The following is a 16555-nucleotide window of genomic DNA, read 5'->3' as shown; positions in this document are numbered from 1 at the left end:
TTTCAAAGGCTAGCAATTGAGCTTGTAGATCAATCCAACTGAGTGTAGTTTGATCAGATAATTTGACAACTACAGGATTATATTCAGAATCCAAACCATTTAGAGTCTGAATGATTAGATCCGAATTTGAAATTGGATTGCCTGCAAGTTTGAGCTTATCAGCTAGATTCTTCATTTTGATAAGGTAATCTTCCATTTTCATTCCTCCTTTTCTGGTGCTATGGAACTCAGATTTGAGATAAATGATTCGTGATCTTGTGTGAGCACCAACTAGACTTTGAGCTTCATCCCAAAGCTGTTTTGAGGTTTCACAGTGCAATAACTGTGTTGCTATGTCAGCAGTCATTGAGTTCATCAACCAACCAAGAAGTTGTTGATCATATGCTTGCCAATCTTCAAAGTCAGGATTTGACTTTTTGCTTGAATCTGCAGCAATGATGAATTCTTCAGGGCACTCCTTTTTCCCTAACATGTAACCATCGAGCCTGACACCTTTGATTATAGGTAACACAAGTGATTTCCATAGTGGATAGTTGTCTCTGTCCAGCTTGACAGAAACAGTGGATGGAAGGTCATTTTTGTGGTTTGAATTGGCAGCGGATGACATGGTTATTTTGGATCAAGAGCCTTCAAGACTTATGTGCTCTGATACCAAATCAAATAACCACTTTATCCCAAAAGCTTAAGCTATTGGGTAAGGGCCACATTAATGGTTCTATGGCCGAGAGGTCTAGAGTTCGATCCTTGCTCCCCTCACTTTCTAATTAAAAAGTGGAATTTGATTAAGCACATGGTAGGTGGGCCTGTGCAATTATACACGCTTCAAGCCCAAAGGACTCTTGCGTGAGGGGGCATGTTAGAATATAATATAAAACCATTAATGTGGCTCTTACCCAATAGCTTAAGCTTTTAGGATAAAGTGGTTATTTGACAAGGTGGACGCATCAATAGAAATCTTCCTAGAAATTTCCATAAACTCGGACCACAAATAATTCACTTGCATTGGAAACTAAAAAAAAAACGAATATAAACTTCCTCTATCCCATTTTATTTATTTATTTATTTGAACTTGCAAATTAATTTATCGAACAAAAAAGCTTGAGAACATCTTTCTCAAGTAGGAAAACATAGGAAATTAAAAATATATATATATATATATATATATATATTACTCAAAAAATAGCTTTCTCTAACAACAAGGGGGTGGCACAAGTGGTGAATGTGCATTTCCTTAAGGGATTACGCCTAGGCTCCTAACCCGAGTTCGATCCTCTCTGAGGTCAAAAATAATACTCTTGTGGCCAGGGATATCACTACCGTATCCCGAGCCAGATTAGTCATGTGGGGCCCCTTTCCCCCGTGGAGACTGGTGACCAAAGGAAAAAAAAAAAAGCTTTCTCTCAGGTAAAGGGACAATGGGCAATGCTTTTCTTGCCCAAGAAATTGTCCATCACATGAATAACTCGAATTCTAGGAGAGGATCTTTGGCTTTTAAAATAGACTTGGAAAAAGCTTATGACAGTATCTCTTGGGATTTTTTTTTACAGGAAATCTTGACTCTCTTCGGCTTTCCAATTGGCATCATCATTCAATCTCATTATGGTGTGCATTAGCTCTTCCCATATTTCTATCCTTTATAATTGGGTACGTGCTACGTCTTACCACTTTCAAACACAAGAGAGCTTAGACAAGGTGATCCTATGTCTCCTTAGCTTTTCTTGCTTTGCATGGAGAGGCTTCTAGTTCACATTGTGCCTCATGTTGACTCGGGTGGTTGGAAACCCATTTGAGTTGTTGTGGGAAGGGGGGTCCCCCTATTTCTCATATGTTCATTGCAGGCGACGTCCTCCTGCCAGACGTCAACTTCCCAAGTGAATTTAATTGCAAATGCTCTGAATTAATTTTTCAATAGTTATGACCTCAAAATGAATATTGCCAAGTCGAAAACTATTATGTCCAAAGACGTTGGACCATAATTGAGAGATGAAATCAAGAGGCTAGCTTCTATTTCGTGTGTCTGGGATCTTAGCAAATATCTGGGTTTTCCAGTGATGGCGGGTAGATTGAATAACATTGATATGAACTACATGCTTGAAAATGTATAGAAAATATTGGCTTCTTGGAAGAATAGTATGCCTAACATGGAGAGGCGTGTTTTCCTTGTTAAATCAGTGACTGTGTCGATCCCCACTTATACGATGTAAGTTTTCTAGTTATGCCTCGGAGTTGGTTGCATCGGTTGAACCAAATTATGTGTAGCTTTATTTGGTCCAAGGGAAATGGAGCTAGAGGGTGGCATTTGATGAACTGGGAGAAAGTCACACGAGAAAATGATGGTGAGTTGGGTATTAGGAGTATGCAAGCCACGAACGTGACTTACAAAAGCGACTTGGGGCATGTTGCACCATCCTAATAACTTATGGTGTGAGTGTTCCAACACAAATACCTCTCACAAGTTTCTTTTTTGCAGGCTTTCCATTGCCAAAATTCCTCTTCGATTTGGAAAGGCATCCTTAGAGTTATAGATCATATTAAGAACAGGTTCAGTTCAGTGTTGGAGATGAAAATAACTTAGTTTGGTTTGATGATTGGAATGGCACGAGACCTTGCACAAAGCTCCTATTTGTTAACATTTCTGAGACAGACTTATGACTTTGAGATATCATTGTAGATGGTTGTTGGAATCTCGATTGTCTCAATACTAGGCTGCCGCAGGAAGCGAAATCGGGCTAACCAAAATCGAGCTACGACATCGTGCCTTCCTCTTCGGGTGAAGGTGACGATGGTTGAGCTGGTGAGAGTAGAACTACCTGCATTTATAAGGTAAGGGATGCTTACCAATGGATTTTTAACCAAAATCGGGCTATGACACAAGCTAAGAGTTGAGACTGGGTTTGGAAGCTTAAAATTAATCTAGAAAAGATTAAGTTTTTTCTCTGGTGTTTCATCCATGATGCATTGCTTGTCAACGCCAACAGATTTAGTTGTCAGTTAGCAGCCTCTCTTGCATGTAGGAAGTGCTCATCACTAGTGGATGATACTCTCCAATGCTTGCGCAATTGTCTGCATGCACTGACAGTGGATTAAAAGGGGGCTCTTGCTTGCCTCAACTTTAGAATTCATAATGTTAAGCTTTGGATTCGAGATCAAACCTGTTGATCTCATATATAGTAGCAAGTTTGTTGCGGGTATATGGGGTGTTTGGAGATGGAGGAGTAATGTTCTGCTGGATTATAACCCTTGGATAGTGAGTGAGATGTGAAGGAGAACGTGTGATGACCATGACTAATTTATAAGGTTCCTGGATCCGGATTTGATGGCAAATGGCAGCAACAATCTAACTTGGGTTTGGACTCGTCCTAAGTAAGGCGATGTTAAACTTAATTCAAATGGTGGTTTTAGCGAGGAGCGTAGTGCATGCATTGGGTTTGGCTGTGTGGTGCGGGACGAGACTACTGACTGGATCTTTGGCATGGAAAGCCATGAAGCAAGAGGAAATCCTTTCGTTGCGAAGGCCTTGGCGGTAAGGCACAAGCTCTCTCATGCCTAGAACCGTGGCTATAAACATGTGGATTGCAAGATTGATTTGAAAAAAAAAAATATGAAGGAGATCAAGAGCTTGTTGAGGCGTAAATTGGAGGTCTCTATTTTCTGGATTTCGAGAGCTTGCAATTCAGTCATAGACCCATGGGTTAAACAGGTAGAGCTGCCCCATTTTGAGTTGTAGACTCTTTTATCGACCCATGTGTTTGTTGAGAGATTATGTGTTTCTCTTCTTGCACGCTCTGGTTGTACAATGGGTATGGGTTTTGGTTTTGGTACCACCCCTTCTAATTTTGGTGTCAACCCTAATTCTCGAAAAATCCCAAAAATACCCCTATTTTACAAAAAAAACCCACCTCCCCGCCCCCCATTACTCTTTCTCTTCTCTCACCGCACTTATCAAGTGCGGATTGGTAAGTGTGACATACCGCACTTATAAGTGTGGTAAACAAATCATGTACTGCACATATAAAGTGCGGAAATGAACTCAATAACCACAAATATAAGTGCAGTTAAATAAACGTGTGAATTTCTTCCATTCTGCACTTATAAAATATGGTGCTATTTTTTGAAAAAATAATATCACACGTTTTAAGTGTGGTTGGTGGCAGTGGTGGATGATTTGAACTCCGAGGGGTTTAAGCCCTATATCAAGGAGATCAAGAGAGCTAAACCCCTATATCAAGGAGATCAAGAGAGCTTTGTTGAGGCATGTTGGGATGTCTCTATTTGTTGGATTCCTAAAGCTTACAATTCAGTTGCCGACTGACTAGCTAGAACAGGGGTCAAACTATCAACCTCATGTGTTAGAGTGTTAGAGGTTCCCTATTTTGAGTTGGGAGCTCTATTGTTGATCGATTTTGTATTTGTTCCTTAGTTATTTCGCTTTTTGTATAGCTTTCCAATTAATGAATAAAAAAAAGAGAATGCGTAGTGTTGGTCTTGCACGTTCTGGTCCTATAATGGGTATATAGTGTTTTACTGTTTTTTTATAGAAAGTGAACATATAGCTAGATCTTAACTCAGGCTTTACATTTACGAAAAAAATCTGACTTTAGAAAAGAAAGAAAACTCCGTTTGCACAACAAAGCATCATGCACATATGAATCTTCACATTCATCCCTCCATTTCTCTTGACTCTTCTGAGTTCTTTCTTGCCAATTAACCCCATAACCTTCCCTCACTCTCTTTGTCTCCTGTCGGTAGGCAACTGTGAAAACAAAACAGGAGAAGCACAACTGCACAATCAGTGGACCCTTTTTCTTTCACTTGTACATCCTCTTCCTCATGACACTCTGAAGTCTGAACAATAACACATGACTTCCATTAATACCATCATCAACCCCACCATGCCACGTGTTTCGCCATCAGCATGATGACACACTCTTGTAATTGCCACGTAGATAGTTCTATGTATATGTTAACACCAAAATTTCCTAGTTTGGAAATTGATAATTAAGATATGGTGTACATGGATGCATGGTATGGTTTAGTAGAATTTTTATCATGTTGCCAAATTATTATCGACTACATATGTTTGTCGAAATATTAAAGCCTCACTTGGTTGAAATTATATCCAAATTAGCAAGGCAATGAACCACAAAATATGATGGATGATTTCGACTAATAAGCCAAAGACAGCCATGTACCATGCTTAGTCGAAATATGGAACTGGGCTGATGTCGAGATTATATGCTAGAATTCAAAAGTAAAATGGCTTAAATATTATGTTAAATGGCCAAGAGCTTTGAAGTAGTCTAAGTGGTAATCAACCATGATTCAATCCATATGGTTCCACGTAGCAAGGAGGTTACCATAGTTTAAGACATGTGCCACATTCACACCCACGTAGCAAGGAGGTTTCCATATTTCAGGGGCCACGTTCACACAGTTGAAAATTTGGAATTACACTACCATTTGCCAAGTCACCGGAAGAAGCACAAGTTAGTGGAAGTTAGTAGTGGTCTAAGTGGAGCTTATTACATTGGGGTCTGGGTAGTTTATTTTAAATAAACACATGTTTATTAGGTGGCAATGTTAGTTATCAGAAACTTAGTCTATAAATACTAGTTCTGATTGTAAAATTAAGCAGACTCACACAACTACTCAAAACTCTCCATGGATGCCTCCAAGTCTCATGTGACATATGGCTACAAAGAGACTAAGAGTGTGCTGTGATTCTCACCTTTAATTTTCAATGCAATTTTATTTTCTTTGCCATTTTAATTTCCTTTTACTTTTTGTTCCTCTTTTTCTTTCGATCCTCTACTCTTTTTTCCCTTTTGTTCATACCGTTCTTCACAAAAACCCAACTTTGACATTTAAAACGTCTTCACTAAAGAACCCAGAAAGGACTCCGAATCCGGTCCTTAAATTGCTTTTGGATTTTGTTTGTTTACCAAAAATCACCGTAAACAGTATATTTCATAATTTAATAAGTTTTAGACAATAGAATTTGGAGCTCAGGTTTGCCATATAAATTTCACGTGCTCCCCTCACCTCCTCGTCCCTTTTCTCTTTTCTTTGTCACAACCTCTTCGTTCCTTCTGCGACACTATTTTACTTAAATGCAGTATTTCATCCTATGAATTTTCAAACTACTACTCCTTATTTCTTAAATTAATCTTTCATTTTATTGCCTTATTGTTACTATATATGATAATCTTAACTCTTAAGTAATGTATTCTTTCACAGTACCTCATACAGTACCTCATCAAACACAATCATGTCCGAGTTAGAAATTAAACATTTATATCACAATAAAACTAAGTTTTGCAATAATCTTTTTCTTTTCACAAGACTCGAACCCAAAACATTACATATTTAAAAATTAATACATACTACTTAAATATTAATCACTGTTAAGATATTAGACTTTCACCTATGTCATGGGAAGGCTTTGTCATATGATTTTAATAAGATATTGTGCTTTCGGTTGTAAAAAACTTGGTAAGCGGCAACTATTTTTTTTTTTTTACTTTATAAAGCGATTGAAATGGTTCTTCAAATAACAGTCCTTCAAACTTTGACTTGATGAATTATGGGGCCCACTAAAGTCCTTCAACTGCGACATGACCAACGCAGTCTATACAAACTCATGCGCAATTAGGTGCAAACGCGCCCATTCCAGAAAGAAACTAGTACTGGCTACTTCAAATCAAGGCTAGACTAGGGAGCACTGGTTAGGGACGTACGTGTCCCCTATGTACGGAACCGCAACGCAATCTATCTGGACCCACAAAATCAAGACCTATCACAACCAAGAAAAATCTAACAAAGCTCACATGCTACCATGAGTTGAAATAAATCAATAATGTTTCTTTCACACTTCTCTTTGAGGTGAAAAGGGGTAGAATGATGAGAGAGATAAGAAGAAAATAAAAAGTAAGAGAGAGAATGTATGAGATGTGATAGATGATAAGAGAAGAGAGGTAGAATAAAAAATACGTGAAAATGAAGTGTTTAAAAAATGAGATGTGTATATATCATTATTGGAAATCAATGCTTATGGTGAAATTTTCCTTTCATTTTTGTTTATTTCTAAGTTCATAAACACTCTAGAAAACGGGTGACTAGCGGAGGTCATTTTGCTCATTTAGCAGCGATAAATAAAGTTGTGATAATTTAGAAACTCACACTAGACAAAGCAAACTACTCATTGTTATTGAAAATTATAAATGCGTGCAAAACACTAGTGGCGGTTTAACGGCCACAAAACCAACCTTGTGTGTAATGTCTCCCTTTAAATGGTCAAAATAATAATTTTACTAAAATAAGCATGTAGAAGTTTTTCACAAGCAATAGTAAAAGCGAATAATTTTATTTTTTTGTTTGTCAAAGTGTTTCCAAAAGATGTTATCCATAACTCTAAAAGGCAACAACCGTTGTACACTAGATAACTACAACATATACAAAACAGATAAAGAAAGAATCAGACTCCACTATGAAATCTTATAAGAAAAATGACTCTATTAGTTCGATATATTCCCTATGATTCCCACACAAGAGAACCGCATGAAAGCAATGTATCAGAAACCTACCTTAACCCACATATACAGACTTAGCTAGTCAAAACCCTCACATGTTTTACACTAATACGACAATCACTCTATGCAAGAAGACATAGATATCATATCCCTCGAATCTACGTTACTGAATCCTCAAAGGAACTCTCCTCGAAAGTAAAAGTAATTTATCACTCCTAATGCTTTTTAAAAGTCTAGTTAGGTGTTGGTGATCATTAGTATCCAAACCTATGCTTAACACATTTATGTTAAATATATAAGTTTTGCCAGAGAAATTTGCAACTACTCGATCCATCACGAACCCAACTCCTTTGAAGAGTGACTCAACCCTTCACCATTTTACATTGGTTGATTTATCATCATTCATTCCTCCTACATGACTCATCCTTCATTTGATTGTTTACTTCCCAATCAAGATTTATCGTTTTCTGTAAAGCATTTTTTTAAAACAGTAGGACATAGAGAGTTAGAGACCCATACTAAAGCAAAGTAAATCAATCGAGTGCAGGAAATAATGGACTTAATAGTTAATACACTTGGATTGATATTGAGATAACATATTACATTCTCAGCAAACCCCTAATTATTAAGCAACTGAAATATAAATATAAATAAAATCCTAAAAACAAAAAACAAAGTTTCTTCCAAACCCCACCTAACCTAAAGGAAATTTCAAAAACTAATATAGATAAAATATAGACTTTTTTTTTTTTTTTTAGATTTTAAGCACCCTGAGAAATTATGAGTGAGTGACTCACTCACTTTCACAGCAACACAAGAGGATCCGAGCTTAACAAAATGTCTTGGAAGAAATCCTCCACCTGGCACAATGACATTGATGGAGAGTGCGTTTTGTCAACATTAAAACCTTCAGTTAAGAAAAACGGTGTCGTTTCGTCAACCAAGTGCGGCGCAGGCTCATCAAACATAACGGCGTATTCTGGCGTTGATGGAAAACGGAACACCTCATCCCACGCCGGCATATCGTTAAACAAACCGCACTCACCTGGTTCAACCAGTTCAGTCGGTTCAGCATCAGCACGCATCTCTTCCGGTTCGACCGGTTTCTCCGGTTCAAATGTTTCTGCTTCCCTCCTGAACCGGAGAACCGAAGTCGGCGAGGACACGTGGCGGCTCTCGTCGCCGGAATCGCTGCCGGAGCCGGAGCCAGAGGCGTCGTCCTGCTTGACAACGACGACATTCAATCCAGTTTTCTCCGCTCTAACTGCCGCCGCCGCTTCCTCCGCCTCCGCTTCCACCCTCGCCGGAGGAGTGACGAAGTTTGTAAGAGCATCAGGACCGCGGAGCCTGATGGCGGCGGTGTCGTACTGCATGGCAGCCTCCTCGGCGGTGTTGAACGTCCCCAGCCAGACGCGGACACGGCTATTCGGATCTCGAATCTCCGCCGCCCATTTCCCCCACGGCCTCTGCCGCACGCCGCGAAACTTTTTCCCTCCGTTGGCCGGAAGAACCTTCACCGGCCGCCGACAAGGAACAGTTTCTCCGGCAACTCTCTTTCTCTTCTTCGTGGCGGCGGTGACAGTTTTGCAGGAAGGTTCAATCTCAATCATGTTGATATAGCGCTTCACCCTCTGCCTCCGGGAACACCGTGACTGTCCTTCTTCGTCGCTGGAAGAGTCGGTGGCGTCTGCATCTGTAACTGACACACGAACCACTCTCGGCTCGGTGGGAACGAAACCGTTGAAGCTCTGTTTCTTTGGCTTTGTGATGATTTTCTTCGTCACGTTTCGGTGCTCTGTGTATTTACAGAGCATGTTGTTTTGTTGTTGTTGTTGTTCCATTTTCTCCACTGTGTCAAACAGAAACCGTGTGTGTGTTTTAATAGACACTAAAGATGAAACGTGAGCGAGAAGAATGAAAAAAATCTGCCAAAAAAGGCATTAAAAGGGGTGAAAACGAAAAGGGAAGGTAGTAATTACGCCATAAATAGTATTAAAATGTGAAGAGGTGGAAAGGAAATGAGGAATAAAGAGAAAATAAAAAGCTTTTCGTGGTGTTGATGAAAAACAACAACAACAACAACACTGAACTGACTCGTGCTAAAAGAGAAGCTTTTAGCAACTGTGGCTAGATGAGACTTTCGTTGAAACTTCAGATTCAGAAGAGAATGGGGAAATAAAAGAAGATGCAGATTCTGTTGAGAATTGAAAGGGAAGTGATAAGGATTACAAGTAGATGTTGAATGAGTAAGAGTGAAGAGCGAGGTTAATAAACAAGAGTTAGTTCAGTTGCTTGCTGGCTGAGAAGACCGAAACACCGAAATCGCTGTTTTATAGGATCAAATAGCCGAAATCGGAAAAAGCTAGTATTTTACAGTTGTTTTTTCCTCTTCTCTCTCTGATTCTTTCTCTCAATCCATTCTGTTATTTAATCACATTTAACTTATTTCTTTTGTTCTAGTAGCATAACATGAATGTGCGACCCGCCGCATTGTTACGATTTATTTTAACTGGACTCAGTACTGACTGACTCTAGAGAAAAATGCTTGGCCACCAGAACTTATCATCAAACGGTAGTGAGCAATTGTATGTACTGAAATCTCGAACGCTGTGATACAGGTCACGTGACCGAGATACTCGACTTATTAGCATTAATTAGTCAAATTGCTTTGACTAATCAAAATTCAAAACTATGGAGTACCATCCCCTAATTCATTTAACAACTTTATGATGGCTGAGGGAGGGTAATTTGGTAATGTTGTCATTTTTAGATAACAATAAAGATTTTTAATAAAACACTTAACACATTTTATCTATGTTGGCAACTCTCACTTCATATTACATCATATGGTATCATATATCATATTTATTTTTCTTACTTTAGCTCTACTCACTTTTGGACTCGGATCCAAGGAGTTAAGAGTCCCTACATTGCTGCAGCCAAAGATTACCTATCACCCGAACAAAATTTAATGACTAAAATTTAAAGAGTCTTGCATTCATTAAAATCATAATCTGTTTGGATAAGATCGAATCGCCTTTAATTATTGATTGTGTTGCCGTTGACAGTAAAAATTTCAAATTCGCAACACTTTCTTCACCTAGTGTTGTTCAACCAGTTGTGCTAACGGGCATCTTGAGTAAAGAAAAGAATGGTTCCCGTCAGAACATGGAGGGCGATCATGTTGCTTCAAAGGAAGGCAAGAGTAACGTGTCTGTTCTTGAGAACCTGGCTTGTGACTCTAGAGATGATGTTGATACATTTCGACGTGAAAGAGATAGGAGCTTGTCACCTGGCTCCACAAAAAAGATCAGCATAGTTGTTGTTGGTCCCGTCACCTCTCATTTCAGTTTTTTATGATGATGAATTTTCTTTGTTGGAATGTTAGAGGAGCGGGAGCTAACGGGTATCCTTTGCTTATGAAGGACCTCGTGGGAAGACACTCTGTGTGTTGTGCTTCCCTTTTTGAGACTAGGGTAAGTGGTGATCGAGCTAAGGCTATTGCTAGTAAACTTGACTTCCAGGGAATTCATATTGAGGATGCAGTAGGATTTTCTGGTGGCATTTGGCTAGTGTGGGAAACTAATGTGGTTAGTATTAATATTATCTCTTCCCATAGGCTGTTTGTTCATGCCAGTGTCACCTTTCTGGATAGCTCTCAGGTGGCGTTGGTTACCTTTGTCTATGGAAGTCCCAAACCAGCATTGAGAAATGCTCTTTGGGAGAGCCTTGTGACCTTAAATCCTGGGCCATATGTTCCATGGGTAGTTATTGGTGACTTCAATGCCTACCAGGAAGCTTGTGATAAGTTTGGGGGTTCGGGGTTGAACATTCCTTCTATGCAGCGGTTCAATTCTTGTCTCCAGTCGTGTGGGCTCTCTGATATGGGGTTCAAAGGACCTCCGTTTACATGGGAAGGTCGTGGGGTGAAAGAGAGGATCGATAGAGGATTTTGCAACCCGCAGTGGCTACATATTTTCCCTGATTCTGTTGTTCTTCATCTTCCTCAACTAAAATATGATCACAAGCCGCTTCTGCTTGTTGTATCAAGAATTGTTGAGCATAGAGTTTTTTCTCGTCCATTCAGATTTCAAGCTGGTTGGCTGACCCATGAGGACTTTCCCAGGTTGATAGAATCATCATGGGACCCTGATGGTGATTGGCTTTCTAATTCCTCTAATTTCAGGAACGCTGCTACCTCTTGGAATGATGATGTGTTCAGCCAGATTTTCCATAGGAAACGTCGAGTTATGAAAAGCTTGGAGGGGATTAATAATCGATTGAGCATGGCTTTTGACCGGGGTTTGGATAATTTACAGAAAAAACTTTGGCAGGAATATAATTATGTGTTTCTTCAGGAGGAATTTTTGTGGGTGCAGAAATCAAGATGTCTTTGGCTTAAGTTTGGAGACTGGAACTCCAAATTCTTCCACACAACAACCATTGTTCGACGGAAGAGGAATAAAATTGAAGCTCTTCTTGATGATGGGGGGACGTTGCTTACTGACTTTGATGCACTACATGACTTCACTATGAATTTTTTCCGCCATAGCTACATGGATGACGGTGATGGGCTTGCTCTCTCTACTACGTGCTCGTTTCGTTCTATCCCCGTGGGGAGAATTGATCCCATTCAGGCTAGCTTCTATGACGTTGAGGTGAAGGATGCAATCTTTGGTATGGGACCTTTAAAAGCCCTTGGCCTTGATGGTCTTCAGGCAGTGTTTTTTCAGTCTCAGTGGCAGAATGTAGGGGGTTCAGTTACTAGCTTTGTCGAGCAGTGTTTTGTGGATCCTTCATTGATAACTAGGGTTAATGATACCCTTTTGGTCCTCATTCCCAAAGTGGAAGCTCCTGAACGCATCACTCAATACCGGCCTATCTCTCTTTGCAACGTGATTTATAAAATGGTCACTAAAATTATTACTAATCGGTTGAGGAAGGTGATGAGTGACCTGGTGGCCCCTAACCAATGCAGTATTGTTCCTGGCCGGCATAGTTATTATAATATTGTTATTTCCCAGGAAGTTTTTCATTCCATGAGATACTTAAAGCGTAAGCTTGGCTGGATTGCTATTAAGGTTGATTTGGAGAAGGCTTATGATAGGCTCAAATGGTCCCTCTTGCTGGAGACTCTTCAGCTGATTGGGCTATGTTCTTATATGTGCAGTTTGACTATGAATTGTGTTTCTTCATGCAGGTTCCAGGTGGCTTTTAACGGGGGTAGATCTCCTCCGTTCAACCCTCAAAGAGGGATTAGGCAAGGGGATCCTCTCTCCCCGTACCTCTTTGTCCTTTGCATGAAGCGTTTGGCTCATAGTATTGGAGATGCTGTCAATGCTGGAGCTTGGAAGCCGATTAGACTCTCCAGGAGCGGACCACCTATCTCTCATATTTTCTTTGCTGACGACCTTCTTCATTTTGGTGAAGCTTATGTGGATCAAATGGAATGTATCATGGGCTGTCTCAATGGCTTTTGTAGTGCTTCAGGAATGAAGGTTAGTATCCCAAAGACTCGTTTGATGGTGTCTAAGAATGTGGGGTCGGTAGTGTCTAGACAGCTCTCAGACTTGTCGGGGATTGGCTTGACTTCAGACTTAGGCAAATATCTGGGAGTGCCTTTGTCTCATAAGAGAGTGAATGCTTCTAGCTACCAGTACATCTTGGATAGAACCCATAATCGTCTCTCATCTTAGCGATCTCAGATGCTTAACTTTGCAGGACCCTCACTAAGTCTGTTATTGTTGTTCTTCCGACTTATAGCATGCAAACGAGTCTTCTCCCGAAGGAGGTTTGTGGGAAGCTTGAGAAAATTCAGAGGAATTTTATCTGGGGAACCACAGATAGAACTCATGGTGCGCACTCTATTGCTTGGTCCAGGCTTTGTAGGCCCAAGCAGAATGGTGGGTTAGGCCTCCGCCGGATGCATGAGTTTAACAAATCCCTTGTCATGAAACTTGGGTGGGGGTTGGTGTCGAATCCTGACGCTTTATTGGCTAGTGTTCTTCGTGATAAATACTCTTGTGGCAATACTCAAATACCCGTGGTCCAGCGTAAAGGGTGTGAGTCTCATGTGTGGCAAGCAATTTGGAGCACTTGGCCTGATGTAGAGAGGAACTTGCGTTGGAAGATTGGGGAGGGCTCTTATGTCAGATTTTGGTATGATAACTGGTTGTTTTCTGGCACTATCTTGATTAATTCTACCATAGTTGATATCCCTCCGACCAATGCCATTAAATCTGTTGCGAATTATTATGATTTTGAGCGTGGAGTGTGGCACATTTCTCTCTTCAACAGCTATCTCCCACCAGAAGTGTTAGCAGAGATTGCAGCAATGCCTCCCCCGGCTCCAAACATTGGCCCATATCACATTTGTTGGAGCCTTACGAGTGATGGTCGTTTCTCTTCTAAATCTGCGTATGAAGAGCTTGATTCAATGAAGGTGACAGATTTGAGCTTGGATTGGAGGAAAGTTTGGCACTAGAAGGGCCCTTTTAAAGATCGCTCATTTTCTTTGGCGCCTTGCCAATAATAGTTTGTGGGTGAATGTTAAGAGGTGGCAATCTAGAATGACAGGGGATCCTCGTTGCCCTCTTTGTCAGTTAGAGGAAGAGTCAACTCTCCATTTGTTTATAGATTGCTTGCAAGTGAAGCCACTTTGGGGTCAAGTAGTTGATCATCGTTGTCTTCCCCACAATTTTTGCAATTGGGTTTGAAGGAGTGGGTAACTGGTTTTCTTCATGAGGAGCTTCGTACAACTGGGTCTCCAGTGCCTCTGGATTTTGGTTTCCTTCTCTGGGCTATTTGGAAAGCGAGGTCAGAGGTGGTTTTCAACAATGAGTCGTTCATTCTTCGTCAGATTGTTGAGACTAGCGTGCGGTATCAGTCAAAATTTGCAGACTGTGACCATAAGTCTCTATCGTTCATGCATCGCCAACCTAATCTTAATCACATGCAAGTGCAAAATGTGGCCTGGATTCCTCCTCCTCCGTTGTGGTATAAGTGCAATGTGGATGGTTCAGTTAGACAAGCAACATGAGCGGCTGAATGTGGAGGTGTGTGCAGAGATTCTGATGGCAGATGGCAGTTTGGGTTTTGTAGAAATTTGGGCGGTCCAATGTGCTTTGGAGTGAGCCCCGGGGTGTTTACTCCATGCTTCAAGTGGCTTGGGCGCGTGGCATTCGAAGGATTATCGTTGAGAGTGACTCTCCGGTGGCCGTTAATTTGATTAATGGTAGTGGTGAAAGGTCTCATCCTTATGCTTCCTTAGTCCTTTAGATTAAGGAGATGTTTCTCAAGTATTGGGAGGTATAGTGTCTTCATACCTTGCGAGAAGCGAATCAAGTAGCGGATTGTTTGGCTAATTTATCTCATTCCCTGGCGCTAGACACTCATGTCTATGATGATCCCCTCCTAACTGTAGGAATCTTTTGTTTTTTGATTTTACGGGTGTTTCATACCCGAGGTCAGTCTCTTTGTAGTTTTCGGGCTTAATCCCTCCCAATAAAAAAAAATATAATGAAGAGAGTGTTGGAACGTTAGAATATTTTTATTTTTATTTTTATAATGTCTAAATTGGAAACATATCATTTTTTGCTGGCCAGTTGCAGCCGTACGTGGTGGTTCTGTCACGTGTGTGGGTCAATATTCAATAATATATTTTAGTAATTAAAAAGGTTTTTAATCTTTATGATTTTTTGTTTTGCTTTTGAATATTTACCTTTTTACAGCTAGAGATAGAACACAACGTGGCGGGCAACCTTGATTTCGCCACCATTTACAATTCAGTTCTATATATATCTCTAGGCTCTTTCTGTTTCACTGTTACTGGATTTGAGGTTAAGTCTACGCGCTCTAAACACTCGTGTATTACAGACTCCTTCTTCAGTAATTAGAGAGAAAAAATGTTAAAAAGAAACTACTACAACATCACATATGATATGAGACATGATTTTCAAGGGAGAGTTTTTTATTGTATTTAGAGGATAATATCACTCAAATTCCTTTTTTTTTGAAACTGGTTCAAATTCCTTAATTATGTTGCATAAATTGTGAGATGGCAAATATCTTATTTTAATGCATAGAGAGCTATATTTTTTTGAGTTTAATGGATATGCACTGTCAGTGTAACATTGACAACCAATCACAACATACCATATAAGTGAAATAATATCTTTCATCTTAAATTTTAATTAAAACAAGAATATATTTGCTGATGTGGCGGAATTCAATTGGGCGACTGTGTAAACAAAGTTTACACTGACGGTGTATACCCATTAAATTCTTTTTTTTTTATAAAGAAATCAGTCTATTACATGAATGAATAAAAACTAGTAATTTCTACAAAAGCCTTAAAGCAACTAACGAGTAAGGTAATTTTTATCGGTGCCCACTAGGATGGACAAACAGGTGCACCAAATTTTAACACCGTTAGATTAAAGAGTTAGGATTTAATAAATGGTAAAAGGATAAAAATGTCAATTGACAACCCAGAGCCTTCGTCGTGTACAGGTTGCGTGAACAACCTAGAGCCTTCGTTGTTTACAAATTTCTTAATCACAGTTTCTGTAGAAATCTCACCCAGAACAAGACCAACTTCCATCTTTACGCCCTACCATGAGAGAGGTTGTCAACATGCTGATTGGTGCTCAACCTTGCCCATTGAAATCTCCATACTGCGATCTATACAAACATGCAAATGAAAAAGCTTTTTTCTAGTGGTTTTGTTTTCAAAGCTAGCTCCATTCAAATATGCTTCCTAATTGAAAAGCAATTTTTGTCATCTAGTCGAGATTTAGTGCACGTTTGGGAAAATGTTATGTAACTAGAATCAATTTTGCATGATAATCGCATCATGATTTTTTTTTGGGTGGTTTTTGTTCTCCTATAGGGGCTGAGAATGACGGAGATTAAGGCTGAAACAGGAAACTCAATTCTTCAAAAAGAAACAAGAGAGAAGAAAGATTGAATATTCGAGGCCTAGATTTGAAACTTAATCTTCGAAACAGAAACTTAAAAAGATGTAA

At 39.8% G+C, this 16555-nt stretch overlaps 2 protein-coding genes and 1 non-coding gene across 3 annotated transcripts; 1 reads left to right on the top strand and 2 right to left on the bottom strand.

The window, feature by feature from the left end:
* On the bottom strand, positions 1 to 134 carry LOC130734911 (small nucleolar RNA Z247). The gene has a single exon (XR_009018246.1). It is a non-coding gene; the product is annotated as a small nucleolar RNA Z247 (small nucleolar RNA).
* Positions 135 to 8090: 7956 nt separating this feature from the next.
* LOC130731802 (ethylene-responsive transcription factor CRF4-like) lies at positions 8091 to 9835 on the bottom strand. Its single transcript, XM_057584021.1, has one exon. It carries the CDS (start codon positions 9368 to 9370, stop codon positions 8333 to 8335), a length of 1038 nt encoding a protein of 345 aa, XP_057440004.1. The 5' UTR covers positions 9371 to 9835; the 3' UTR covers positions 8091 to 8332.
* An 862-nt stretch (positions 9836 to 10697) lies between these two features.
* LOC130733113 (uncharacterized) lies at positions 10698 to 13225 on the top strand. Its single transcript, XM_057585189.1, has 3 exons — positions 10698 to 10816; positions 10918 to 12645; positions 12730 to 13225. The coding sequence occupies exons 1-3, from the start codon at positions 10698 to 10700 to the stop codon at positions 13223 to 13225; spliced, it is 2343 nt and encodes a 780-aa protein (XP_057441172.1).
* The last annotated feature ends 3330 nt before the right edge of the window (positions 13226 to 16555 follow it).

Source organism: Lotus japonicus, chromosome 1 (assembly GCF_012489685.1).
Source record: "Lotus japonicus ecotype B-129 chromosome 1, LjGifu_v1.2".
In the NCBI taxonomy this organism is placed as follows: domain Eukaryota; kingdom Viridiplantae; phylum Streptophyta; class Magnoliopsida; order Fabales; family Fabaceae; genus Lotus; species Lotus japonicus.
Note: the sequence above shows the minus strand (reverse complement) of the source record. Positions and strands in the feature narration are given on the sequence as shown.

Bases quoted from the DNA above. Each gene is read 5' to 3' on its own strand.
- LOC130731802 (XM_057584021.1), bottom strand. From the start codon at position 9,370: ATGGAACAACAACAACAACAAAACAACATGCTCTGTAAATACACAGAG.
- LOC130733113 (XM_057585189.1), top strand. From the start codon at position 10,698: ATGGAGGGCGATCATGTTGCTTCAAAGGAAGGCAAGAGTAACGTGTCT. The intron at 10,817-10,917 runs GTCACCTGGCTC...TTGGAATGTTAG, and splicing joins CGTGAAAGAGATAGGAGCTT to AGGAGCGGGAGCTAACGGGT. The intron at 12,646-12,729 runs GTCCCTCTTGCT...TTCTTCATGCAG, and splicing joins GCTTATGATAGGCTCAAATG to GTTCCAGGTGGCTTTTAACG.